Raw genomic sequence first — 27,984 nt, forward strand, 5'->3', positions numbered from 1 at the left:
TCAATGAACCAGAAGTTGCTGGTTTCCACTTTCTTTGTGCAAATTAGAAGTTGAAGTACAACAATATGAAGTAATTGAAAGGAGCAATGCTTTGTGAAGATCTACAGCAGCTACGCCTTTCATGATTAGTGAAATGATGTAGTCCACGAAGTCTGAATCACAGGGTAATGTAATAGGGCTGCCACTTGGGAACCCGAACTCTTCTTCAGACATGTTTAAAAGTTGCCTAATGACCTCATTTTCAAGGTAAGCTAATGGAATGACGAAGCGAGCTTGATCAGCTATGTATACTATAAAATGGCCTTTCTCAACTATAGTAGATGAGGATGCACTACAATTGTCTGCATCGCTGTCATTTCTTAGAAATGAAATCCTCTTCCGCTGCTTGACCGCGAACTTTTGCCATCTCCTCGCCATCTTGATGAATTTCTTAGCACTAATCATCGTCATTCTCTGGATGGTAAGTCAAAATATATAGATACCTTTGATGACTTAATTGATATTGCTTGTTTTTATGATGAAAAGGCTCATGGAAAAGGAGATATATATACAGTCAAATCTTTCTATAACGACCTCGTTTGTTCCGGATATTTTTGGATGTTATAGAGAATTGCTGTTATAGAAAACATATATTATAATAGAACATGAGATTTGGTTCCGGAAAAATTTGGCTTTTATAGAGAAGTGTTATTAAATATTGCTTGTTTTTATGATGAAAAGGCTCATGGAAAAGGGGATATATATATATATATATATATATATATATATGTAGACAGGCTTTGAGTTGGAGCTGAAGTTTTGTGAAGGCAAATTCATGTGCTGATGTCTGTTGGTCATGTATATATGGGGCCTTAAATTGGTGAAAAATTCCTCTCTGCAGTTTGGTAGACAACAACTTGGACCTATTAGTTAGGCTATCAGCTTAAACATTAATGAATGAAGAATGTGCAAAGGGATCTTTAAATTGTCATCTTGGCTGGTTTTTCTTTATATAAAAACCACTGCATTAAATGTGATTAAAACCAGTGCAACATATTTGATCACTCACTGCTAGCTATTGGAATGCAGGATTTAGAAGAACCTGATCCAATATAAATAGAAGTATAGTGCTGAACTAGTACTACTTCTCACCTTTAGTTTTGTTAAATGGAAAATACAGGCTAAGTCTTCTATTTGAAGAGTCATAGTTCTTGACTTTTGTTTCAGGATATAAAAAGGGCAGCCCGGTGGACTAAGCTCTATGCGGGGTCCGAGAAAGGACCGTAACACAAAGGTTTATTGTATGCAGTCTTACCCTACATTTCTCCAAGAGGCTGTTTCCACGGCTTGAATCCGTGATTCCTGGTCACATGCCAACAACTTATGAGGAATAAGACCCTTTGTCCCCTCCGGGCAAACATTTATACTCTCTCCGTTTCAATTTAGATGATATAGCTTGACTCGGCTCGGAGATTAAGAAAAAAAAGAAGGCTTTTGAAACTTGTGGTCATAAAAGCATAAGGGGTAAAAACTTTGTGAGTCATGACATTTATGTGGTTATAAAAGCTTCTCATTAAGGGTAAAATAGGTAAAATGAAAAGTTTAAAGTTGAATTATTTCCAAATTTAAAAATATGTTTTGAAATAAATTAAAAAGGAAAATATCTCGTCTAATTTGAAATGAAGGGACTAGCAACTGAAACAAGAGCACAAACATCCTTTTTTGGGGGGAAAAGGGTAAAAATTGCCGCTCAACTAGTGAAAATATAGCAATTATACCCTCCATTTAATTTTGGTATCAAAAAGTCCTCGTCGCTAATATTTTGACTTAGTGGGCGTTTGGACGTAAGAATTGTAAAATTTCCAACAAAAAATAAAATAAAATAAATTTTCAAGTGAAAATGGTATTTCGAAAAAGTGAAAAATTTCTTATGTCCAAACGGGCTCTTAACTATGCCCCTATGAAGTCTGAACTAACCGATGTCCAAGTGTGTTTTCAACCCATTAAAAAATATTTCTTTGCTGACATGGCCGCTCAAAATCAACGGGAGGGGTATTTTTTTATTTTTAAAAAGGCCACGTGGAAAAAAATCACAAGATTTCAGAAAAATTAAAACTTAACCTTCCATTTGTTTTGATTTTTGATACCAAAATCAAAACAGAGGATACAAATATACAATCGCTCTATTTTCAATATGAGGGGCAACTTTAACCTTTTCTGCATCCTAGCCCCTAGGTTTATATCAACCTCGTAAGGCATGTCACTTTAATTGAATTTTGTCGGGTTTTTTATGGTCCATAATATTTGATTTTTTCGGATAATAAAAAAAAATTAACCTCTTTTTCTTTAAATTTGCCCTTGAAGTAAAAAAAACTATGAATATTTCTTATATTTTTAATAAACAGATTAAAATTAATACAGTCAATTTTATTATTAATTAATGTAGAAAAGATTGATTCATTAATATGTGTGAAACCAGTTAAAAAATCAGTAAAAGTTGACCGAATGGAGTAGTTAACTAATACACATTTTAACCTTCATATTTTATTTAATTTAATGCTGAATAAAATAATAGGATTTGAGGTAAATATCATATATGCCGGTAAAATTTTGTTAACTATTTACTTGGTCAAAGCAATGTACTGTAATGATAAGCAGCCGTCCAAATTGTAGCATTTACTTGGTCAAAGTCAAAGCAATGTACTCTTTAGTATGAGACAATGAGCACATAAAAAAATTTCCTTTTTTCCCAAAAAAAAAAAAAATTATTTTGAAATTATTGTTTGGCCATACAATTTCTAGTTTTAAAATTTTTCAAGTTCTAAAAATATTATTTTTTCAAAATTTTTATTCAATCACTCACAAAATTTTAAAAATAATTCAAAATCGTATTAATGTCCAAATATAATTTTAATTTTCAATTTTTTTTTTAGAACTTTACAATTCTTATGTCCAAACGCTACTATTGAGTATGGGAATTCAACAGTCTGTCTACTGAAAATTAAAAAAAAACGAAGAGAAGCAGAGGATAATGATGGAGGAGGGAACTGTATCAAATCAATCGGAAACGTTATTGGTGCATCCGGCAGTGAAACCTTTATCTTTTCTGCTTGGGACATGGAGAGGTGAAGGCCAAGGCTTTTTCCCAACTATTTCCTCCTTTAATTACTCCGAAGACCTCCAATTTTCACACTCTCCTAACAAGGTTAGTTTCTGGTTAAGCTCTTAGAATGAAATTAATTGGCATAGGCAGCACGAATCTGTATTAATGGGTGCGGAGTTTAAGAAATTTTAAAAAAAAAGACTTTTAAACTTGTGGGTGTGGAACAAGTTATAAATCATTCCATTTAAGATAAAAATGACAACTTTAAAATTAAATTGTTTGTAAGATATAGAAAAGTATCATTTTTCGGGACAAACTAAAGAAAATGATAGAGATATTGTAACAGTCCAACCCACTAGTTATAATGTCCGCTTTGGGCCTTAGCCTGCACGGCTTTAAAATACGTCACTAGGGTCTAAGACTTGTTTACTTATATACACAGCATATCTCCCCAACGTGAGATTCGTCTAGGGTTTCACATACACGCCACTTAAGGACTCAGCGTCCAGGTTTGCCCCACGATCAGCCTGCCCACTAGTGATATTATTCGCTTTGGGCCTAGGCCCGCACGACTTTAAAATACGTCACTAGGGTCTAAGACTTGTTTACTTATATACCCAGTATATCTTCCATGTTTTGTCAACGTGAGATTCGTCTAGGGTGTCACATACACCCCATTTAAGGACTCAGCGTCCAGGTTTGCCCCACGATTAGCCCGCCCACTAGTGATATTATCCGCTTTGGACCGAGGCCCGCACGACTTTAAAATGCGTCACTAGGGTCTAAGACTTGTTTACTTATATACCCAGCATATCTTCCCTGTTTTGTCAACATGAGATTCGCCTAGGGTGTCACATACACCCCATTTAAGGTCTCAGCGTCCAGGTTTGCCCCACCATCAACCCGCCCACTAGTGATATTGTCCGCTTTGGGCCTAGGGTTGCACGACTTTAAAATGTGTCACTAGGATCTAAGACTTATTTACTTTATACTTTATTTACTTGCGGATTTGACTAGGGTGTCAAAGATACCTTTGGTCTAAAATTTGCTTTTTCTGATAGTCAGCCTGTGATAGCTTATTCTCAAAAGACATGGAACTTGAAATCCGGACAACCTATGCATTCAGAGAGTGGATACTGGAGACCTAAACCCGATGGAACAATTGAAGTCGTCATTGCTCAAAGCACTGGTCTTGTTGAAGTCCAGGTGATTTTCTCCTTATGAATAATCATATGCAACTTTTGACATAGACATTTTACATAGAAACTTGTTTCCGCGGAGTTTAAGTTCTGTGCACAGACATATTCACACAATTAGGTTATTTATAAGGTGCTATAGGTAAATATCTATAACAAATGTTAATTGGGAAACTGATAAAAACGTTAACTAACTTATCAAAGTTAAAAGTTCAGTGACCGTGTGTATAACTTAAATCCATTTTTGTGATTCATGGGTCATGCCTCGGAATTTCATGTTATCAGATTTTTTAGATGTGCTAAGGACTATGTGGGTAGTTCTAATATTGAGCTGGTAATTTGAATTGACTTATGATGTTAAAACACAAGACTTGTTAACAGTTCTAATATTAATACATGTTGGCGTGTTCGGTTGTTTATCCAGTTTGGTCAACCATAAGATCATAATACTTCTGCTTTGATTCTACAGAAAGGAACATATGACATGAAAGAGGGAGCTGTGAAGCTTAACAGCGAACTGGTTGGCAATGCTTCCAAGGTAACCTCCTCTTGCAGCAGTGTTTATCTAACTAGAGATTTCATAAGAGAAGAAGAATCCTTACATTAAACAAATTTTCAGTCTAATGAGAAAGCATGTCATAGTTGTAATAAGTTTTCTTTTTTGTGCTTTGAATTGAGATTGACTTGGTCTTTAGTCTACCCTGATGAAACCTAAAATACTGAGAAAACATTTCGTAGTTGCAATAAGTTTGACTAATGTGATCCTTCACTTACCTGGTGGACAGGTCAAGGAGATCAGTCGAGTTTTTAAAGTGGAGAATTGTGAACTATCTTATGTTGTGGAAATGGCCACCAGTCTAATTGGTCTTCAGCCGCATCTCAAAGCCTCGCTTAAGAAGCTCTAGGCAGCCAGCTCATGACAGGAGACATCAGTATCTATACTATACCCCTGATGCACTTGTTCACTGGTCTTTGTGTGTATTGACGTTGTATCTTTTGATAACCGTATTGACATTTTATCTTGTCTTACCATAAGTATAATATTGAATGTTAATTTCAAGATAAGGCTCTATTCCCTCTGTAATAATACAAGCTTTCAGTTGTCTATTTTTCAACTGCTATACAATCTATTTTGTGCTATCATTTACAAAACATGATGTCATGACTCAATAAACAAGAATCTGCTGATTTCCACTTTCTTGGTGCAAATAAGAAGTTGAACAGCAACATGAAGTAATTGAGAGGAGCAATACTTTGTGAAGATCTCCAGCAGATACACCTTTCTTGATTAGTGATATAATGTAGTCCATGAAGTCTGAATCACACGGTAATATTATAGGGCCACCACTCGGTAGCCCAAACTCTTCTTCAGACATGCTTAAAAGTTGCCTAATGACCTCATTTTCAGAAGCCAAGGGAATGACGAACCGTGCTTGGTCAGCTGTATATACTACAAAATGACCCTTTTCAACTATAGAAGATGGGGATGTACTACAACTGTCTGTATCATGGGCATTTCTTGGAAATGAAATCCTCTTCCTCTGCTTTGCCGCGAACTTCTGCCATCTCTTGGCCATATTGATGAGTTTTTTAGCACTGAGCATCTTCATTTCTCTGGAAAACTAGAAAAAAGAAAGTAAATTAGAACCTTAGGGATCTTTGATAAATGAACTGATAGTGCTTGTTTTATGATGAAAAGGCTCATGAAAGGAGGATTATTTATACAAGAGGCTGTAGACGGGCTTTGAGTTGGAGCTGAAGTTATGTTACTAACAACAAAAGGCAAAGCCATGTGCTGATGCCTTTTGGCCAGGTTGATATGGGGCCTTAAATTTGTGGATGAAGTTAGCTTGAAAGGATTAAAGATGATAAGTTTCTTCCTTTCTTCACTTTGGTCGACAACTGATTTGGCCTATTAGTTATGTTATTAGCTCATGCTTGGGACTTCTCACCAATGGCAATAATTTGATACAATTAGATGTTGAATTGCTGGTGGAAGGCAAAACCATGTGCTACTCCCTTCTTGATCATGTAGATGGGGGACATTTATATTGTCGTCTTGGCTGGTTGTGCTGGAATAACCACTGCAGTATAGTTGTTAGATAGGGACACAAGTATATTAGTGTAAATGTTTGTAAATTCAAAATTTGGTGAGTTAACACTGCTCACAAATTTTACTCAAAGACATATTTAACAGTAAGAAAACCCAATCTGTAGTTGATAGTGTCGAAACAAATGAGGGGATAGCAACCAACGAAAAATTAACTTTATCAATTAATTCAATAAGTCTTTTTCTTGTTCTTTTTCTTTCCTTTGGTGGAGGGAGAGGTGTGCATATGAAGAAGATCAAAAGATCAAAAGATGATATCTTACAAAATAGTATGGTTTATTTAGAAGATAGTGAAGGATGTAATAATTGAAGGGATATTGTTCCCTTGAGAAAAAATAAATGCGATAAAGCCACTGCAACATAGATGTACGAATGGCTCTTGACTTTTGTTTCAGTATAGAAGTTTGCTCTTTATATTACTTGAAAAGATGGCTTTATTCAGCTCTTGACACAACTTTCCGTTTGATTATGCAACAATCTGATATTAAGGGTGTGCGACCTACAGAGATCTATAACCCTATTGGTTAGAATATGAAAGTTCTGTAATGTTATAGTCCTTGTCATGTAATATTCCAAAATCAAAAGATTGTGAAAATTTTCTAGGCTGGTCCCAAAATTGACCGCATAAAAATTTGTAATCCACATCATATTGTCTGTTCGGTCATTGTCACTTAATGTTGTCATAATTAGTGGAGTTCAATCAAATTGTAGGACTACTAGAAAGAAAATAAAAGAATCAGATTCTCCTAAATGATCAGAAAATTAAAGAGTTTGGAGACAAGAATATAGAATTCTGATGAATAATTGAGATTTTAATATGCTGTACACTTGTGGAGTATTTTGTATCCTAGACTACTACAAAACTTATCATAGGTCAATAAACTAGCACTTGGGGATTTCTTTGTTCTTGAAGGCATAAAGCTGATGAGCATTGGCTCAAAGCAACTGATACAAGCAACGCTTTCTGAAGATCGGCAGATACACCTCTTCTGATGAGTGATATAATGTAGTTCATGAATAGTGCATCACATGGTAAAGTGATAGGGTGATCACTTGGAATTCCACACTCTTCTTCAGACATGTGCAACAGTTGTCTGATTACCTCATGTTGTAGATAAGCCAACGGAACTACAAATCGCTTTTGATCAGTTGTATAGACCACAAAATACCCTTTCCCAACTATGGAAGTTGGTATGCTACAACTTTCTGCATCATGGTAATTGGATCTTGGAAAAGAAATTCTCTTCCTCTGTTTCGCTGCAAAATTTTGCCATTTCCTTGCCAGCTTGATCAGTTTCTTAACACTGATCATATTGATTTTCTTTGAAATATAGGAATGAAAAAAACTTGAGGATATTTTTGAAGGTTTGCTTATGCTATCTGCTTTATGATCAAAATGTGGCTCATGGGAGCAGTTTATTTATAGTTGAGGCTAGAGAAATAAATTTCAAATATAAGCTGTGGTTATCAACCTTAGTTAGGTGTGCTAGGCAGAATCATGTGCTGCTGTTGAATATGGGACCTACTGCATTGTGGATATCGCTGGTTATCTAATTTTTCAGTTCTACCATTTTGCTCTGTAGTATAAGAAGAAACACAGCCAAGCTTGAGTAGGACTAATTAAATGTAACAGACATCATGAAAGGGACCTAATAATTGTGGTATTTGTGTTGATATGCCTATCTGGTTATCCTTCTTTGCTGAGTCTGTGTCAAGCCAAGTGGTCCAGAATTTTGTCATGAATTATATCCATTCTAGTGGCTTTTAATTTTAAGTTTGCTGAACCATGTACAAATTGTTTCCCTTAAACAATTTGTGCACTAGTAAAGCAGGAATTATAGCTTGTAAGTTGAGGAGTTAGAGATATTCACTAGCACTCCAAGCTTAGGAAAGGAAAGGCTTGTTAGTACCGAAGATGAATGAAGAAGCTTTATCCAAGAGAAGGAATTTTATTCCGGGGTTTTTGTTCGAAGAGATGCCAGGACATTCTTTTACTATCAAATGTTTTCATTTTGACTTGAAAAATAAGAACTTCTGCAATTCATTGTTTCATCCTCTTCTCTTGGTGTGAAATTTGGCAGTAGTATATTACTGCTGCTATGACTAGAAAATATCATGGGAGTAAGAGACGCTTAAATTTTCACTTTGGTCGACAACAGAATGGACCTATCAAGTCACACTTTAGGACTTCTCGCCAATTTGAAGAGTTTGAGACCTTTGAATGAAGACTAGTTCTCTCGGTGATAGATGAAGTTTGCTTAACAACTCTGCTGGTGTGAGCTTGCTTACATTGCCGGTCCCAAGCCCGAATAAAGGAGGAAGATTGCGTTAGGTTAGCAGCCAGCGTAAAACTTGACAATTCATGATGAATCCTCATAATTTCACTTTTATTTTTTTTTGGTAATGATAATGATATGAGTTGAGCTTAATGAAAAGAATGAGGATTCATATTGCCAACCCCAACTTGTTTGAGACTGAGGCGTAGTTGTTGTTGTTGCTGTAGATTAAGTTTGCTGAACCATGTGCTGCCTGCCTGAATTGTCATGTATGTAGGGGACCTTCACATGGAATGTTAGATATCAAGTCTTCCTATGTGCAAAAGGAAAGGATCAACTGCCCTTTCCACTGTCCAAAATTTGCTAATTTTTCTTGGGCTTTAATATCTACTGCTATTGTTCATGAAATTGTTTATAATTTGAAAATGGCAAGTTAAAAATTGTTTACAATTTACTTAGAAGGCAACATTAACAACAAGGAAACTAAATCATCTTGGTTGAAACTAGTCTTTTGCGGAAGCCCCTGGTGCATACTCTTACAATCAAGTCAATAGTCTTTTTTTTTTTTTTACTTCTTCATGCTGGAAAGAATGATTTAATGAAGCTTTTGACATTACGTTCTTTGAATTGAGCTTATCAACCTACCCGCTGATTGTGAAAGCCACAAGCTATATATTCTAGGTGCAAGACTAATAGAGAGCAACGAATATGCAATCAGATTTTTCCAATTTATAAAGAATAAAACAGTTTGGATAAGAATATGGAGTTTTCATGAACAATTAGATGTTAACATTCTGTACACTTGTTGAGTATCATGTATCCATTACAAAACTTATTGAAGTTAGCTCAACAAACTAGGAATTGTCGGTGACTTGGTTCTTGAAGGTATGAAGCTGATGAGCATCGAGTGGAAGCGACTGATACAAGCAAAGCATTCTGAAGATCTACAGTTACACCTCTTCTGATGAGTGATATGATGTAATTCAAGGATAAGGCATCACATGGTAAAGTGATAGGGCCATCACTTGGAAGTCCAAACTCTTCTTCAGACATGTGCAAAAGTTCTCTGATTATCTCGTGTTGTAGATAAGCCAAAGGAACCACAAATCGCTTCTGATCAGTTGTATAGATCACAAAATGCCCTTTGTCAACTATAGACGATGATGTGCTACAGCTTTCTGCATCATTGTAACTTGATCTTGGTAAAGAAATCCTCTTCCTTTGCTTAGCTGCAAACTTCTGCCATCTCCTTGCCATTTTTATCAGTTTCTTAACACTGACCATATTGATTTCTTTGGAAGATAGGAAAGAAAAAAGGTTGGTTACTTTTTAAAAGGTTTGAGTAATTGCTATCTGATTGATGATCAAAATGGCTCATGGAAGCAGTTCATTTATAGTTGAGGCTAGAGAATGAATTTGAATTGTAGCTAAAGTTGTCAACCTGAGTTAGGTAGGCACGGCAGAATCATGTGCTGCTGTTGAATATGGGACCTAATGAATTGTGGATATGGCTGGTTGTCTAGTTCTGCGATTGCAGAAAAGAAAGTTAATGCATTTCTTCCCTTTTTATGTGCAGAATAACAACAAATGGGCTAAGCTAAACAACAACAACAACATCCCCACTTAATGGGGTCTGGGGAGGGTAGTGTGTACGCAGACCTTACCCCTACCCTGAGGTAGAGAGGCTGTTTCCAAATAGACCCCCGGCATCCTTCCCTCCAAGAACTTCCCACCTTACTCTTGGGGAGACTCGAACTCACAACCTCTTGGTTGGAAGTGGAGGTTGCTTACCATCAGAGCAACCCCTCTTGTCTAAGCTAAAGTAGAATAAAAATAATTGTTGCAGCCATATTGAAAGGGACTAGAAAAGAGTGAGTCATATAATTTTTCTTTTTTATTGAATTGATGAAAATAGCAGACAAGTTCATTTAATTGGATTATGAGTATTTTGTTGTTATTCCACAAATATGACATTTTTTTCCAAGTGATTGTCAAAGAGTTAGAAGGCAATGGCATGTGATATTTCATGTCATGTTATCTTTCTTTCTCTTGTGGTATTTCTGTTGCTTATTCCTATCTGGCATTTTTTGTCACCTCACCTCTAAACCAGGTGGTCCTGGACTAAATCATCAAATTTATCTATTCTTGTGGATGTTATTTTAAGGGTGTTTTTTTCTGCTCCAAATAAGAAACAGTAGGGCCTAGTGTTGTTCAACAAAATTTTTCTGGTCTGAATACTTTGACAATAACAGAGTAGGCAAAACCATGTGAAACTTCATGTGCCATTGTCTCTCACCAGTAGCCACCAATTTCTCTTAACCACTAAACTTTTGGATATGAAACTTGTCATAAACTTGTATATAATCAGACCCAAAGCATTTGAGCAAAACACAAGTACCCTGACATTCAAAAAACTTTCATTTTTGTGCAATTCTCAAAGTTCTTGTCCTTTATTTTCCTTCATTTTTTACAGTTACATCATATTCCTTGAGACAATGGGTATCAAAGTGACTCCATTTATTCAGGCTACTCGAACCCTAAGGAGGTCTTCAACAACTGGAGGTGTTCCAAAAGGGCATTGCGCAGTATATGTAGGAGAGAGCCAGAAGAAGCGATTCGTCGTACCAATATCATACCTGAGCCAGCCTTTATTTCAAGACTTGTTAGCTCAAGCTGAGGAAGAGTTTGGATTTGATCATTCAATGGGCGGTCTCACAATACCTTGCAAAGAGGATATGTTCGTTGATCTCACCTCCCGCTTGAGGAGATTATGAGTAGGACCATGGTGCAAATTCTTCTGCCCATGAAATTTTGTAAAGCAATAGCTTTAGAAAAGAGAAAGATGAGAGATAGTAGAGATGTCACTTCCATTTAAGTGGGACTTGACAATGAGGGAAACAATTCCTTGTTTTTGCTTAACCATTTTGTATAGTAGTAGTAGAAAACAAGGATTTTCGGCTTGTAAAGTTAGTTAAAATGACTAACCTCCTGTCAAATGAATATAGCCAATTTTTATTCAAGCAAATTTTTTTAAGTCACTTGATTGGAAGACTCAAAAAACTTTTATATGTTCATGTTTCCTACTTCAGTAGATGAATGTGTGTAATACCCTATATAATAATAATAATAATAATAATAATAATAATAATAATAATAATAATAATAATAATAACAACAACAACAACAACAACAAAAATTATAAGAAAATAACTTTACAATAAAAAAAAAAGGATAAGTAAGGCAAAAAGGGCCGAAGCCCATTTGGCTAAAAGAAAAGAAAGGTCTGCTGAGTTCGACGAAGCAGAAGCTTCAAACGAAACAAAAAAAAACAGAGAAGGAAAGAAAGGTAGAAGAAGAAAGAGGCTAGAACCAAATCTTGAGAAATCTTAAATACGCACTGATTTTTACGGGTAATACTCGAATTTCTCATCTGGGTTATTTTCTTCTGATAATTCTTTTTATCTCAGTTCATATATTTGAAGGGCTTCACGAGGTATAAGAAATTAAATACCAATAATAATTCTTCTGGGCAAATTAAGAGTCAAACATGAAACCTCGAGGGTTGGGTATTCTAAAATAGCTATGAATTAGCCTAAATAAGAAAATTAACATGAGATCGATATTATGTAATTATAGATTGATTGGAGGAATTTGTACGTGTTGCTTGAGGTGAAGCAGTTGATATTTCGGCACGAGTACTGTGAGTAGTAATCTTACCGCAATTTGTGTTTTCATAACTTGCATGATTTACACATGATTTTTAATATGAATGTGTTACCGATTATTTTGAGTTGCATGTGGGACAAGTTTTTTACTCGATATGATACCGAAATAGTTATTTGAGATGAATACTGTGGTTTTAAATATTTTCGTATCACTAGATCTGTTTGACCGTTTCTTGAATTTACTGTTATCGAAAGGAAATTATATAATTTGATAAGAACCGAAATGTCCTATATTGTTTTAAAATAGTTTCTACGAGTATATACGGATTACAGAGACAAGTATAAATGGGAGTAGACATTAAAGGATCTCGTAGCTAACGGCGGGTTCGTTAGACCTGGTGCACCTTGTAATTACAGATTACCGTTATAGCCCTCGCTAGTGGAAAGGTAGAACTAGCATACCATTACTGATTTCCCTCGAGTAGGGACTACCTTTATATTTGACTTCTTACGAAGAAGTCCACAGTTATACCGATTACATGATCCGTTCATTAAAACCTCCCAAATGTGAATATTGAAATTGTACAGTGGTTACCGAGCTTATTACTAAATTATTATTTGTATTATACTACAAGAAGAACATGATGAGACTGAAAATTATTTATTGTTTCTGAAAGGGCATTTTTATGTTATCTTCTATTTGAGATACTAGCATGTTTTCTGACTTGTTCCCAATAAAAACGGTTGTGGTTAAGTGTTATTACTCACTGAGCTAGCGACCCATTCCCCGCTAATTTTTTTTACAGAGACAGCAGTTGACGCAGGCGAGGATTTCGTTAATTAGAGTGCACAGATTGATATTTCTCGGTGAGCCTCGCACTTGTTCGCGTGGGCAGAGATTTTATTTATTGTTATGGTCTTTTTTTTGAACTCTTAGAGTCGCTCCATAGTCATTATTTTAGTATCATGAGTATTCTTTTGTTATTATAGTCTTATGTTGAGTATCGTTCTCATTTATCAAAGTTGGAGATAAATTAGTATTTCTAGTGGTTAGTTTGTGGTTTAGTCATGGTGGAGACTTGTATTGGTTAATTGACATGTTGTCAATTGTTTGGTATGATATTAGGATGTTTGGTTGTTGATTTGAGACAGGAAAATTTTAGGGATGGTCCAAAAAAGGGGAAATTCTACCGAATTTTCTGTAAAATTACCGATGAGGCTTACTTGGGAGCACTTGCTCCTAAGAGCCGGTCACAATCCTAAATTGGGTAGTGACAAAGTTAGTATCAGAGCTTAGGCTTTAAGTCCCGAGTCATGGAGCAATGTTTAGTAGAGTCTTGTTCATGGGTATGTAGGCGCCCATACTTATGATCTCGAGGATACTGAACATTTAAGAATGTTTTCCCTTCTTTCATTCTTTGATCGTGCATTGAGATAACTTGAGATTGACTTTGGAATATTTCTTTCGCAGATGGCTAGGACACTTACACCCTCATATGCTGGACGTGGTACTACCCGAGGTGGAGGTCAAGTTGGGGTTCATCAAACTAGAAGACAGACTGCTCCTCAACCTCAAGTTGGGAACATGGGTCAAACCCAAGTTGTTATGCTAGATCAAGTGCAAGAGCAGGGAGTTCAGAATGCTCCACCACCAGTGCCAACTGTTGTACCTATTGTTGCCTTACCTGCAGATGCAGTGGCAAGGTTATTGAATGTGTTAGAGGCATTGGTGCCTACTCAGGACGGAAGTTCAGCTCCTCATGCTACTTTACAGACACAAGCACCTACACAAACTCAGCCTTTCGGGAATAATGAAGTATCCCTACACGAGTTCCTGAAATTGAAATCACCAAAATTCACAGGTTCCGATAATTCAGCAGATCCTCAAAGTTTCTTGGATGGGACACTCAAGGCATTATGTGCTCTTGGATGTTCTAGTGAGAGAGTCGTGGAGCTCGCAGCATACAAACTAGAGGGTATGGCCAACACATGGTATGAAATGGTATTGCTAGGAAGGCCAGCATGAGCACTACCATTGACATGGGACGAGTTCACTAAGTTGTTCAAGAATTATTTTCTTCCAGACATTCTGATGCAACAATATGCTAGAGACTTTGAGAGATTGGCTCAGACTCCAGATATAAATGTGTCAACATATAACACTAAGTTCTGTAAGCTGGCTATATATGCTCATCACTTAGTGTCTATCGAAGAAGCTCGAGTTTAGAGGTTTGTTGATGGATTGGTTGGTCGACTATACACTGCAGTAACCCCACAGATGAAGACTTTATCCTACTCTGATGTAGTCGATCTTGCTAGAAAGATTGAAAACAAAGGACGTGAGGAGCGTGCAACTAGTGATTTACGTAAGAAGGCCAAGACAGGAGGGGCTTTCAGTGGTGGTTTTAGTGAAAATAGAAGAGCAGGAAATCAGGGACAACAACAACAACAGGGTTCTCATATAGGGACACACATGTCTTCACAGTCCACATACAAACCACATTATAGACAAGGTAATAGGGGACCATCATCTTCTGGACATCGTTCTGGGCAGATATATGCCACTACTCCAGTCTGCCAGACTTGTGGTAGATCACATTTGGGCCAATGTCGTGTTCTAACTAGAGAGTGCTTTCGGTGTGTCCAGTTGGGACATCACTTGAGGGATTGCCTTCAGCCTCCGAGAAATTTCAACCAGGCTTCTATTCAGTCAGTTGCACCGACTCAGACTACTCATAATACTTCAGGTGCTACAGGTACAGGAAATAGAGGTCGAGGTGTTGGAGACCGTGCTACTGTGAATCAAGGACAAGGCAATGCTGGTAGAGGTTAGGCGAGAGTTTTTGCATTTACTAGACAAGATGCTCAGGCCTCGAATGCAGTGGTTACAGGTATTCTTTCTGTCTGTCCATTTGATGCACTTATGTTGATTGATCCAGGATCTACCCACTCCTATGTGTCTTCGTACTTTGCTTTGAGATTTAGTTTACAGCCCGAGCTATTGAATGATCCTTTTCTAGTTGCTATTCATGTTGGAGAGTCTCTATTAGCTAAATACATGTATCGTGCTTGTCAGATTCGGGTTGAGGGTAGAGATACTCTAGCTGACCTTATTGTACTTGATATGATTGACTTTGACATGCTGATGGGAATGGATTGGTTATCTTCTTGCTATGCTATAGTCGATTGTCATGCAAAGATAGTTAAGTTTGAGATACCAAATGAACCCAGTTTTATTCTAAGAGGGAGTCAGGTTCCAGAGACTTGCAAAATTGTATCTTTTATGAAGGCTCAACGACTTCTGAAGAAAGGTTGCTTGGGTTTCTTAGTTATTGTAAATGACACAAGAAAGGAAACAATTAGTATAGAAAATGTACCTGTAGTGAGAGAATTTTCTGATGTATTTTCTGAAGATTTACCAAGTTGCCTCCAGTACAAGAAATAGACTTTGGTATTGATTTGCTACCTGACACACAGCCCATATCGATACCCCCATATCGAATGGAACCAGCAGAGTTGAGGGAGCTAAAGAAACAGTTACAAGATTTGTTAGATAAGGGTTTTATTAGACCTAGTGTATCACCATGGGGTATACCAGTACTGTTCGTAAAGAAGAAAGACGGATCCCCGAGATTGTGCATTGACTATATGCAGTTGAACAAGATAACAATACGCAATAAATATTCTTTGCCTCGTATAGATGACATGTTTGATCAGTTACAAGGAGCTGCCCACTTTTCAAAGATTGACCTCCGTTCTGGTTATCATCAACTTAGAATCAAAAATGAAGATATTTCTAAGACTGCTTTCAGGAGTCGATACGGGCACTATGAGTTTCTTGTGATGCCTATCGGACTGACAAATGCTCTAGCTGTATTCATGGATTTAATGAATAGGGTGTTCAAGTGGTTTCTGGATATATTTGTAATAGTATTTATTGATGATGTCCTGATATATTCTCGTAGACAAGGAGAACACGAGAATCATCTCAGGACTGTGTTGCAGACATTGCGAGAACATTGACTTTATGCTAAGTTCTCGAAGTGTGAATTCTGGCTAGACTCGATAGCATTTTTGGGGCATGTTGTATCCAAAGATGGAATTATGGTAGATCCTAAGAAGACCGAAGTTGTGCAGAAATGGCCCAGACCTACTTCTCCTGCAGAGATTCGCAGCTTTTTAGGCTTAGCAAGCTATTACAGGCGTTTTGTGCAGGATTTCTCCAGAATAGCAGCTCAACTGACCAAGCTAACACAGAAAAATGCAAAGTTTCAGTAGACGGAGGAATGTGAGCAAAGCTTTCAGAAACTCAAAACGTGTCTGACAACTGCACCAATATTAGCCTTACCATCAGGTTCTGGAGGATTTACAATATTCTGTGACGCCTCGAGGGTGGGATTAGGATGTTTTCTCATGCAAAATGGTCGTGTTATAGCTTATGCTTCGAGACAATTGAAAAGGTAAGAGCAAAACTATCTTACACATGATTTGGAGATGGCTGCAGTGGTATTTGCTCTAAAAATTTGGAGGCATTATCTATACGGCGAAACTTGTGATGTTTATACCGACCATAAAAGTTTGAAGTATATCTTTCAGCAGAGAGATCTGAATCTTCGGCAGCGTCGGTGGATGGAACTACTCAAAGACTATGATTGTTCTATTTTATATTATCCTGGAAAAGCCAATGTGGTGGCTGATGCATTGAGCAGAAAATCTATGGGGAGTTTGGCACATATAGACCCTGCAAAGAGACATTTGGCCAAAGATATTCAGAGACTAGAAGATACAGGTATCAGATTTAGTGTTGGAAATTCAGAGGTATTGTTGGCTTGTGCTCAGGCTAAGTCTTCATTAGTTGAGCGCATTAAGGCCACCCAATATAAGGATGAACGATTATGCAAATATAGGGATGAGGCCTTAGCTGGTAAAAGCAAGGATATGACTGTTGAAAGTGATGGTGTTCTTCGAATGGGTGAGAGGCTATGTGTAGCAGACATAGATGGGTTGAGACATGTTATTCTTAAAGAAGCTCACAACACTAAATACACTATACATCCTGGATCCACAAAAATGTACCATGACCTGAAGTAATTTTATTGGTAGGAAGGTATGAAAAAAGATGTTGCTAACTTTGTTTCTAGTTGTTTGACTTGTCAGCAGGTCAAGGCTGAGCATCAGCGGCCCGCAGGACTACTACAACAAATTGAGATTCCAGAGTGGAAATGGGAAAGAATTACTATGGATTTTGTCATCAGGCTACCACGAACCCTTAGAGGTTATGACTCGGTATGGGTGATTGTAGATTGACTGACAAAATCAGCACACTTTTTGCCGGTAAAGACTACATATGGTGGAGTCAGGTATGCACAGATATTTATGAATGAAATTGTCCGACTTTACGGAGTTCCAGTATCCATCATCTCTGATAGAGGATCACAATTCACTTCAAGCTTTTGGAAATCTTTTCAATAAGCATTGGGTACACGAGTAGATCTTAGTATTGCATTTCATCCACAGACAGACGGGCAGTCTGAACGTACTATTCAGATCTTAGAGGATATGTTGAGAGCTTGCATTCTTGAGTTTGGAGGTAGTTGGGACACTTATCTACCGTTAGCTGAATTTGCTTACAACAATAGCTTCTAGTCCAGTATTCAAATGGCACTGTACGAAGCATTGTATGGTAGAAGATGTCGTTCTCCTATCGGATGGTTTGAAGCTGGTGAGACTAACTTATTGGGACCCGACCTAGTACAAGAAGCTATGGACAAGGTCCAGTTGATCAGACAAAGATTGCTTGCAGCTCAAAGTAGACAAAAGTCTTATGCTGATAAGAGAAGAAGAGATTTAGTGTTCACAATTGGGGACAAAGTGTTCCTACGAGTCTCCCCTATGAAAGGTATGATGCGGTTTGGGAAAAGAGGCAAGTTGAGCTCTAGGTTTATAGGACCGTATGAGATATTAGACCGAGTGGGAGCGGTGGCTTATCGTTTGGCACTTCCTCCTGAGTTGTCCTTTATTCATCCAGTGTTTCATGTCTCAATGCTGAGAAAATATATATCAGACTCATCTCAGGTGATTGAAGCACCGACTATACCACTCGATGAGAAGTTGTCTTGCGAGGAGGAGCCAATGGCTATTGTTGATAGACAAATAAGAAAACTACAGTCAGAAGAAATCGTGTTCGTGAAAGTCTTATGGAGAAATCATACAGTTAAAGAAGCTACTTGGGAAATAGAAGACATTATGCGAGTCAAGTACCCCCATTTGTTTCAGTCTACAGGTACGTACTTGAGTTAAATTCGGGGACCGAATTTCATAAGGTGGGGAGGATGTAATACCCTATATTTTTAAATAAGGGTGTATTAATAATAATTATATTTTTAAATAAGGGTGTATTGATAATAATAATAATAACAACAACAAAAATTATAAGAAAATAACTTTTAAAAAAAAGGATAAGTAAGGCAAAAAGGGCCGAAGCCCATTTGCCTAAAAGAAAAGAAAGGTCTGCTGAGTTCGACGAAGCAGAAGCTTCAGAACGAAACAAAAAAACAGAGAAGGAAAGAAAGAGGCTAGAACCAAATCTTGAGAAATCTTAAATATGCACTGGTTTTTACAGGTAATGTGAGCACGTGATTTTTGCTTCACGAAAACTACTCCAAAAGAAATAAAAACAAATTTCATCTGGGTACAATTTTGAGAATTTCCATGACATTTTGGTAATTATTTTGTCCGTAAATGTTTACCTTTGTTGTGATTAATTAAAAAGTACAAAAATACGTGTTGCATGCACATTCAAGATTTAATTGTACATTTTGGAATTAATTAAACCATGTTTTATTTTAAAAGAAAGAAAATCACAAAAAATATGTATTTTATTGCATTTTGTCATTTATGTGTGCCGTTGTGTAATTTTCTTTTTTTAATTAAATGTTTGACCTTGTGCGTTAATTATTGTTAAGGTTTAATTAACATTTTGTAGTCTAATTTTGGTTTTACAAATTATTTTTAGAATTTTATTGATTGTTAATTAAAAGTAGAAAAAGAAAAAGAGTTGAAAATAATAAAGAACATTCGGTTTTGGGCCAAAAAATTAAAATGTAAGTAGGCCCAAACGAGTTGGCCCAGGGCGTAAACCGGTCCGTCTCCTCAGAGGTTCCCGAACGGCACCGTTTTGTCACAGTTGAGCGGGGCCGTTGATCTCAAACGGATCAACGGCCAAGATCACCTCTTTCATACCCGTTCCCTATACCCGACCCATCACCCGGTCAAACCGGACCCCCTGTTAAACCAAACGACACCGTTTCCACTCAAGCCAAAGATCCAGGCCGTCGATCTCGTTTGATCAAACGGCCAAAATCAAAACCCCCACCCACTATATAAGCCTAAAACACCTACCCAGCCCCCCATAGCCAAACCCCCATCTTCGTCTTTGTGTTCAGAGAACCCTTCCTAAAACCCTAGCCGCCACCTTTTCCTTCGCCAGAAAATCCGACGGCGTCGGCTCCGATGCCCGCCAAAATTACACCCCTGAACCACCATGATCCCCTCTCTCCAAAATCCACACTCAGCTTACCTCGAATCTTCCCCGAACGTCTCGAATCTTCATTTGAAGGTTCGAGCAAAAACCTGATCTACACCAACCGACCCCAGATTCACACCAGTCACTCCCCTGGCCTCACTCGTAACCAAACCAAGCTTGGTTTGGTTCGAATCTAGGTAGAGACCTTCGAGCCCCAAATAGGACCGTATAAACCCTAGAACTCAAAACCATAGGGGTCTGTCCAGTTTAAAGGAAGAGTTGGGGTCTAATAGACCTTAATCGAGGTGTTCTCAGTCGAGGACACTTCGATTAAAGTCCGTTCGACCTCAAAGAGGTCAAGTCCAGTTCGAGCATGGGTCATTTTGTTCTTAAGCTTCCGAGGTAATTTCTCCTTACTTTCCTTCTGTTTGTGTGCTATTTGTGTTTGTTTACATGTTAGTTTAATTTGTTTGATTTTTCTGTCATTTTTTTCTTTTAATTATGTCCGTCTTCATAAGACCTTTTATCTGGTCGATTCTTTTGTTTATCTGTTAGTTGTACCTATCGTGATGGACTACGTGTTTAATCTGATTAATGTCGTCAAGTGGTTCATATAGGTGCCCTGTTGAGTCTAATAGTGTATCGATTAATTGTTATCCGTTATAGCATGTAATCGAATGTTTAAATATCGTCGTTTAGTTTGATTAAAGGAATAAGGAAGCATGACAATAGTTTATCTCTTTGACTCATTCCAGTGTTTGTCATTTCTGTTTCTTTTCTGACCTTATGTGATTGAGTTGAAGTTGTTGAATGTATCCAATTGCTTTTTTGAACCAAGCTGGCTCGCTTATTTTAAGGCCACATGAACCTCATTCCCTCATCCCTCCTGCCTGAAATCATTTTGTGTGTTTGGATAGGATTGAATTGGTTGTAGCTATATAATCTGATAGTTAGTAATTAGTGATTAGTTTGAATTTAGAAGGGTTTATATACTGGCTATTAAGAGTTAGGGCATAACCGTAATCTTCAGGGGGTTAAGGGTAGTTTTGGCATTTGACAAGGTTTTATCAGAATTAACTTAAGGGTCTGTCAAGTGGTTAATTAAAATACTATTAATTTAATGACAATGGGGAACAAGACATAAGAGCATGTGAGTTTAAAATGAATACTCTAAACTCATAACTCTTGATTAAAGCAATAGGACAAACATGGGGAACAATATAGTGGGCATCAAGAAAAGACATTTAGGCATGGGAAATTAAGGGGTATGGGCAAAATTAAAGGCTGAAGGTATCAAGGCAGCCTGGTGCTTGCCTACTTTGCCTATAAATAGGCTCATTTAGAACAAAATAGGGGCTAGTTTTTTTGATCCTGAGAAGCCAGAGAAAAACAAGAGTGTTGAAGCTGGAGGTTTAACCTAAAACTCTAGAGAAATAGAGGTAGTAGGCTAAAGATTGTACACTAAAGTTCAGTGGGTTTGAGATTTAAAGAAGAAAAATCTGCTTCCCTTTTACTGTTGAAATCAGTATTTACCTCTGTTACTGTTTCATTGAGAGTTGTGGGAATTTTCTGACAGTCTGCTGGTCTATCTATTGTTGCAAACTCAAGTTTTGGTCATATTGTGGGTGTTTATATTGCTGTTGGTATTTGGGTTGCATTCTTGGATTTTCTGGTGCATTTGGTGCTGTTGCTTGGTGTTTTTCTGAAGTTACTGCTGGGTTTTAATCTGTTGCTGGGCTATTTTAGCTATTGCTGTTGTTGTGTTGCTGTTTGCTACTGCCACTGATCCTCACCTTCCTCTGTTCTTGTTTCCAATACCAGGTACACGACTTTAACATGGTTGTTGTAAGCTGAAAATGTGAAGCATGAATTTATGTGAAAAGTTGAAGTTGAAATGAAAACCAGAAAAGCAATCTGTTTGTTTGAAACTTGTTGTTACTATTTTATTAAGTTCCTTAAAGCATTATTGATTTTGTAATTTGTAAAAGATAGTCTCGTCATTTTAGTTATTTGGGCTGCAGAAAACTGCTATGTGTTAGATCATGTTATCGGAATAACGTAGTTTAGCTCGTATTCAATCAGAACTTGACCATGTAATGGATGTTGGATATAACTTCCGATAATTTGTAAAGTAGCACTTGTGATTTGATCCCTGAAATATCTAGTAGGTTGTTAACTAATCTTGGATTATAACATGATTGTTTGAGTTCTTGGTCAGCTAGATCTTAGCATTAATCTTACCATCAATTGTTACTTAAAAAAAAGGGTACTGCAACATTTTAAAGGAAAAGAAGCGTGGTTGTAAGTCTAAGGTTGTTAGTTAAAGTAACAAGTAAGGATAGACAGGCGTGATTTGGTGAGTTAGCGATTTCTTGTAGCTCGAATCATGCCAGGATTCCTGTATGTTTTTACTTTGTAACGACATTTCGGGACTAATCAAACATGCAAAAATTATTAAAAGGCCCGGACTTTTCAAGCATGTAAACTAATTAGGACTTTGTCTTCTTTCATGTTTAGAGACAAATTTAATAGAAAACCATAGTCACTTTTAAGATTGCCCTTTTAATAATAAGAACGAGATGAGCCTCGCCGAGTAAAACGCGAAGATTGCAGGGCCCTCGCAAAGGTATATATACTAATTACTTAGATTCCGGGACGGTCCAGTTAGCGAATTTCACGGCCCTACCCAAAACAATGATACGCTAGTCGCTTTAGGCGCGTATTTAATAATTCTACCTTCTTAAACTCGGGTGCACATTTATGTGACCCAATTCAAAATCTCAACGGAGTCGAAATGTGTCGCTAATCACGGGTGCATTGATTGTGACGTGGTTCGAGATGCATGTCCATGACGTTGCAAATTCCTTTAAAAAATAATGAATGAGACGAGCCTCGACAAACTAGAATACACAAATTGCGGGGCCCTCAACGGATAGTTATGTTTAGATTTCGAGACAGGCCGCATAGCGAACTTTACGGCTTTTCTCAAAATAACAACGCGTTAGTCTATAGGCGCGTATTTAATAATGTCATTTTCCTAAACTCGGGTGCACATTTATGTGACCCAAATCCAAATCTCAACGAAGTTGGAATGTATCAAAAATTGCGGGTACATTTATGTGGCGCAATTCGAGATGCATTCTCACGACGTTGCAATTCTTTGAATAAATAATAACAAAGCGGTAAACAGTTAAAGTTTGCACGTAGGTTCATAATTGTATAAAATCAGATAATCAAGCCGAATATGATAGTTGAGCGACCGTGCTAGATCCACGGAACTCGGAAATGCCTAACACCTTCTCCCGGGTTAATAGAATTCCTTATCCGGATTTCTGGTGCGCAGACTGTTAAACAGAATCATTCTTTTCCTCGATTCGGGATTCAACCGGTGACTTGGGACACCATAAATCTCCCAAGTGGCGACTCTGAAATAGATAAATAAATTCCGTTTCGACTGTCCTTTAATTGGAAAAACTCCCTTCTATGCCCTTTGAGGGGTGTAGGTGAAAAAGGAGGTGTGACAGGTAATACTCGAATTTTTCATCTGGGTTCTTTTCTTCTGATAATTCTTTTTATCTCAGTTCATATATTTGAAGGGTTTCACAAGGTATAAGAAATTAAATACCATTAAGAATTATTCTGGGCAAATTAAGAGTCAAACATGAAACCTCGAGGGTTGGGTATTCTAAAATAGCTATGAATTAGCCTAAATAAGAAAATTAACATGAGATCGATATTATGTAATTATAGATTGATTGGAGGAATTTGTACGAGTTGCTTGAGGTGAAGTAGTTGGTATTTCAGCACGAGTACTATGAGTAGTAATCTTACCGCAATTTGTGTTTTCATAACTTGCATGATTTACACATGATTTTTAATATGAATATGTTACCGATTATTTTGAGTTGCATGTGGGACAAGGTTTTTACTTGATATGATACCGAAATAGTTATTTGAGATGAATACCGTGGTTTTAAATATTTTCGTGTCACTAGATCTGTTTGACCGTTTCTTGAATTTACTGTTATCGAAAGGAAATTATATGATTTTATAAGAACCGAAATTCCCTATATTGTTTTAAAATAGTTTCTACGAGTATATACGGATTACAGAGACAAGTATAAATGGGAGTAGACATTGAAGGATCCCGTAGCTAACGGCGGGTTCGTTAGACCTGGTGCACCTTGTCATTACAGATTACCGTTATAGCACTCGCTAGTGGGAAGGTAGAACTAGCATACCATTACCGATTTCCCTCGAGTAGGGACTACCGTTATATTTGACTTCTTGCGAAGAAGTCCACAGTTATACCGATTACATGATCCGTTCATTGAAACCTCCCAAATGTGAATATTGAAATTGTACAGTGGTTACCGAGTTTATTACTAAATTATTATTTGTATTATACTACAAGAAGAACATGATGAGACTGAAAATTATTTATTGTTTTTGAAAGGGCATTTTTATGTTATCTTCTGTTTGAGCTACTAGCATGTTTTCTGACTTGTCCCCAATAAAAACGGATGTGGTTAAGTGTTATTACTCACTGAGCTAGCGACTCATTCCCCGTTAATTTTTTTTTACAGAGACAGCAGTTGACGCAAGCGAGGATTTCGTTAATTAGAGCGCATAGATTGATATTTCTCGGCGAGCCTCGCACTTGTTCGCGTGGGCAGAGATTTTATTTATTGTTATGGTCTTTTCTTTAAACTCTGAGAGTCGCTCCATAGTCATTATTTTAGTGTCATGAGTATTCTTTTGTTATTATAGTCATATGTTGAGTATCGTTCTCATTTATCAAAGTTGGAGATAAATTAGTGTTTCTAGTGGTTAGTTGGTTGTTTAGTCATGGTGGAGACTTGTATTGGTTAATTGACAGGTTGTCAATTGTTTGATATGATATTAGGATGTTTGGTTGTTGATTTGAGATGGGAAAATTTTTGGGATGGTCCAAAAAACAGGGGAAACTCTGCCCGATTTTCTGTAAAATTATCGATGAGGCTTACTTGGGAGCACTTGCTCCTAAGCGCCGGTCACAATCCTAAATTGTGTCGTGACAATGTGCCTGACATTTTGCATAATTGTGCTGCTGGATCTATTGACACCACAATTAAGTACTACTATAGCTATTTACAGCTCTTCGACCCTCCTTTGTGTGTCTGTTAAAACTCCTAAAAGTTTAAAAGTTCCAGATCTCCAGATGCTTTCTTTTGTGTTTTCTGTCTCAATTTCTAAATTTAGCAACCGATGACTTCTCTCGGAGAAGCAAGGGAAATGTTTGTTGCTCAACAAAGATGAAAAATTCTGTTTCATTGAGCGATAGGCCATAGTTTCGGTGCTCCATAATTTGTCCAAAACTGAGGCTGCTTTACTCTTCAATTCCACTAAGCCTATCAGAGACCATGTCTTGTAAGTCTAGAGAAATGCACTATTCAAAGTCTTTTTGAATCATTGCAACTTACTAAACTACTTGTTCTTGGCAGGTGGTTTGTCTTGCAATCTTTCCAGATATTATTACTTATGTACGTCCGAGCTATAAGGTAATTGAAATTACACATGTAAATATCTTCACATATTTGTGAGCATGTCACTATCACTTAAGACCTGCACTCCGGTATTATGGCCTGAGGAAAACTTGTAGGATCCATTAGTACATTTTGATATGAATGACTTATTACCAGAAACAATAATCAAAGTGGTGGCCAATTAGGGTGGTGTAGGATTAACGTTATACTGATAAAGTATGAAATTTAACGGCAAAGGAAGTCTGGAAAAGGAACAGTTAATGATTTCACTTCATTTAAACTAGTTACAATTAATTTTTCATGTCATTTAGACTTGTGTTGTTTTGATTCATACGTCTCTAAGTTTTCGATAGACAAAGTCAATTTCCTGCAATAAAATAATAGTGCTACTCCAAGATGAGAATGTTAAAGCTCTATTCCTTCTCTAATGAAACAAATTTCAGTTGCCTATTTTTCTTCTGCTGTACAATCTGTTTTGAGATATCATTTACAAAATATGACCGTTTCATGTCTCAATAAGCAAGAATCTGTTGATTTCCACTTTCTTGGTGAAAGGAAGAAGTTGAACAGCAACATGAAGGAATTGAGAGGAGCAATGCTTTGTGAAGATCTCCAGCAGTTACACCTTTCTTGATCAGTGACATGATGTAGTCCATGAACGCCGAATCACAGGGTAATGTAATAGGACCACCACTTGGTAGTCCAAACTCTTCTTCGGACATGCTTAAAAGATGCCTAATGACCTCATTTTCAAGGTAAACTAAGGGAATGACAAAACGTGCTTGATCATCTGTATATACTACAAAATGACCCTTTTCAACTATAGAGGATGAGGATGTACTGCAACTGTATTTATCACTTCCATTTCTTGGAAGTGAAATCCGCTTCCTCTGCTTGACCGCAAACTTTTGCCATCTCCTTGCCATTTTGATGAGCTTCTTAGTACTGACCATTGCCTTTCTTTCCATTTTTCTTTTTCTTGAAAGTCTGGAAGCAAGAAAGTAAACAAGAAATTTAGAAACTTTTGATGGCTGAATAGATAATGCTTTTACTTGATGATGAAAAATGTCCATAGAAAAGGGGGTTATTTATACAAGAGGTTGTAGACAGGCTTTGAGTTGGAGCTGAAGTTGCTACTAACAACAAAAGGCAAAGCCATGTGCTGATGCCTGTTGGCTATGTTGATATGAGGCCTTAAATTGGTGGATGAAGCTAAGTTTCCTCTTTTTCTTACTTTGATCGACAACCGGGGCCTATTAGTTACGACATCAGCTCATACTTGGTACTTCTCACCAATGCCAATAATTTGAAACAATCAGATGAGCTATTGCAGGTTAGAAGCAAAACCATGTGCTTCTCCCTTCTTGGTCATGTAGATAGGGGACCTTTAAATTGCCATCTTGGCTGGTTTTGCTATAAGAACAAATGCATTAAAGAAGTGCTTTTCAAGGAGTTAGAAGGCAATACCATGTGATACTAAGTCATCAAATTTATCCATTCTTGTGGATGTTATTTTAAGGGTGTCTTTTTCTGCTCCAAATCATAACAAGCAGTAGGGCCTAGTGTTGTTGTTCAACAAAATTTATTGTCTAAGTTATTTGACAATAACACTGTAGGCAAAACCATGTGAAACTTCATGTGCCATTGTCTCTCACCAGTAGCCACCAATTTCTCTAAACCACTAAACATTTGGATATGGAAATTGTCATAAACTTATTATATATAATCAGACCCAAACATTTCAGCAGAACACAAGTACCCTGACATTCAAAGAAACTTCCATTTTTGTGCAATTCTCAAAGTTCTTGTTCTTTATTTTCCTTCATCATTTACAGTTACATCATATTCCTTGAGACAATGGGTATCAAAGTGACTCCATTTATTCAGGCTAATCGAATCCTAAGGAGGTCTTCAACAACTGGAGGTGTTCCAAAAGGACATTGCGCAGTTTATGTAGGAGAGAGCCAGAAGAAGCGATTCGTCATGCCAATATCATACCTGAGCCAGCCTTTATTTCAAGACTTGTTAGCTCAAGCTGAGGAAGAGTTTGGATTTGATCATTCAATGGGTGGTCTCACAATATCTTGCAAAGAGGATGTGTTCATTGATCTCACCTCTCGCTTGAGGAGATTATGAGTAGGACCATGGTGCAGATTCTTCTGCCCATGAAATTTTGTAAAGCAACAGTTTTAGAAATGAGAAAGATGAGAGATAGTAGGGATGTCACTTCCTTTTAAGTCGTACTTGACAAAGAGGGAAAACAATTCCTTGTTTTTTCTTAACCATTTTGTATAGTAGTAGTAGAAAACAAGGATTTTCTGCTTGTAAAGTTAGTTAAAATGACTAACCTCCTGTCAAATGGATATAGCCAATTTTTATATATGCAAATTTTTTCAAGTCACTTGATTAGAAGACTCAATACTTTTATATGTTCATGTTTCCTAATTCAGTAGACTGATGTGCCTGACATTTTGCACAATTATGCTGCTGACTCTATTGACACCAGCAATTAAGTACTACTATCACTATTTACAGCTCTCCGACCTACTTTGTGTGGTTGTATGATAAAATTCTTATATTTACATTCTCCAGATCTCCAGATATA

General features: G+C 37.1%; 6 protein-coding genes across 14 annotated transcripts; 3 read left to right on the forward strand and 3 right to left on the reverse strand.

Moving 5' to 3' along the window:
- On the reverse strand, positions 1-450 carry LOC107812992 (auxin-responsive protein SAUR68-like). The gene has a single exon (XM_016638190.2). The coding sequence runs from the start codon at positions 448-450 to the stop codon at positions 1-3; it is 450 nt and encodes a 149-aa protein (XP_016493676.1).
- Positions 451-2,918: 2,468 nt separating this feature from the next.
- Positions 2,919-5,430, forward strand: LOC107812994 (peroxynitrite isomerase Rv2717c). The gene is made up of 4 exons (XM_016638193.2): positions 2,919-3,184; positions 4,148-4,288; positions 4,748-4,816; positions 5,064-5,430. Exons 1-4 carry the CDS (start codon positions 3,011-3,013, stop codon positions 5,181-5,183), a joined length of 504 nt encoding a protein of 167 aa, XP_016493679.1. The 5' UTR covers positions 2,919-3,010; the 3' UTR covers positions 5,184-5,430.
- Positions 5,431-9,510: 4,080 nt separating this feature from the next.
- Positions 9,511-9,921, reverse strand: LOC107812991 (auxin-responsive protein SAUR68-like). Its single transcript, XM_016638189.1, has one exon. It carries the CDS (start codon positions 9,919-9,921, stop codon positions 9,511-9,513), a length of 411 nt encoding a protein of 136 aa, XP_016493675.1.
- A 1,238-nt stretch (positions 9,922-11,159) lies between these two features.
- LOC107812997 (auxin-responsive protein SAUR21-like) lies at positions 11,160-11,438 on the forward strand. The gene has a single exon (XM_075229042.1). The coding sequence runs from the start codon at positions 11,160-11,162 to the stop codon at positions 11,436-11,438; it is 279 nt and encodes a 92-aa protein (XP_075085143.1).
- Positions 11,439-11,911: 473 nt separating this feature from the next.
- Positions 11,912-27,780, forward strand: LOC107812986 (auxin-responsive protein SAUR21-like). Of its 9 annotated transcripts, XR_012698197.1 has the most exons (8): positions 11,912-12,074; positions 12,301-12,364; positions 13,136-13,196; positions 13,801-15,220; positions 24,441-25,263; positions 25,338-25,394; positions 25,939-26,052; positions 27,267-27,302. XR_012698197.1 is itself a non-coding variant. In XM_075228547.1 (6 exons), the coding sequence occupies exons 4-6, from the start codon at positions 15,146-15,148 to the stop codon at positions 27,513-27,515; spliced, it is 381 nt and encodes a 126-aa protein (XP_075084648.1). In that variant the 5' UTR covers positions 11,916-12,074; positions 12,301-12,364; positions 13,136-13,196; positions 13,801-15,145; the 3' UTR covers positions 27,516-27,780. The 9 variants fall into 9 exon arrangements, 4 of the variants coding, with proteins under 4 accessions (XP_075084648.1, XP_075084647.1, XP_075084645.1 ...); XR_012698196.1 differs by having other exon boundaries at positions 24,441-25,394; XR_012698195.1 differs by lacking the exon at positions 27,267-27,302 and having other exon boundaries at positions 25,935-26,071.
- Positions 25,621-26,712, reverse strand: LOC107823924 (auxin-responsive protein SAUR68-like). The gene has a single exon (XM_016650637.2). The coding sequence runs from the start codon at positions 26,450-26,452 to the stop codon at positions 25,892-25,894; it is 561 nt and encodes a 186-aa protein (XP_016506123.1). The 5' UTR covers positions 26,453-26,712; the 3' UTR covers positions 25,621-25,891.
- Positions 27,781-27,984: the final 204 nt, after the last annotated feature.

Source organism: Nicotiana tabacum, chromosome 13 (genome assembly GCF_000715075.1).
Source record: "Nicotiana tabacum cultivar K326 chromosome 13, ASM71507v2, whole genome shotgun sequence".
NCBI classification, from domain to species: domain Eukaryota; kingdom Viridiplantae; phylum Streptophyta; class Magnoliopsida; order Solanales; family Solanaceae; genus Nicotiana; species Nicotiana tabacum.

What these genes read in the sequence shown, in the direction of transcription:
- LOC107812992 (XM_016638190.2), bottom strand. Translation starts at nt 450, where the DNA reads ATGACGATGATTAGTGCTAAGAAATTCATCAAGATGGCGAGGAGATGG.
- LOC107812994 (XM_016638193.2), top strand. Translation starts at nt 3,011, where the DNA reads ATGATGGAGGAGGGAACTGTATCAAATCAATCGGAAACGTTATTGGTG. An exon ending in CTGGTCTTGTTGAAGTCCAG is followed by an intron (nt 4,289 to 4,747) that starts GTGATTTTCTCC and finishes TTGATTCTACAG; the next exon opens with AAAGGAACATATGACATGAA. An exon ending in TGGTTGGCAATGCTTCCAAG is followed by an intron (nt 4,817 to 5,063) that starts GTAACCTCCTCT and finishes CCTGGTGGACAG; the next exon opens with GTCAAGGAGATCAGTCGAGT.
- LOC107812991 (XM_016638189.1), bottom strand. Translation starts at nt 9,921, where the DNA reads ATGGCAAGGAGATGGCAGAAGTTTGCAGCTAAGCAAAGGAAGAGGATT.
- LOC107812997 (XM_075229042.1), top strand. Translation starts at nt 11,160, where the DNA reads ATGGGTATCAAAGTGACTCCATTTATTCAGGCTACTCGAACCCTAAGG.
- LOC107812986 (XM_075228546.1), top strand. Translation starts at nt 17,988, where the DNA reads ATGGCACTGTACGAAGCATTGTATGGTAGAAGATGTCGTTCTCCTATC. An exon ending in CCATTTGTTTCAGTCTACAG is followed by an intron (nt 18,613 to 25,337) that starts GTACGTACTTGA and finishes TGTTCTTGGCAG; the next exon opens with GTGGTTTGTCTTGCAATCTT.
- LOC107823924 (XM_016650637.2), bottom strand. Translation starts at nt 26,452, where the DNA reads ATGGACATTTTTCATCATCAAGTAAAAGCATTATCTATTCAGCCATCA.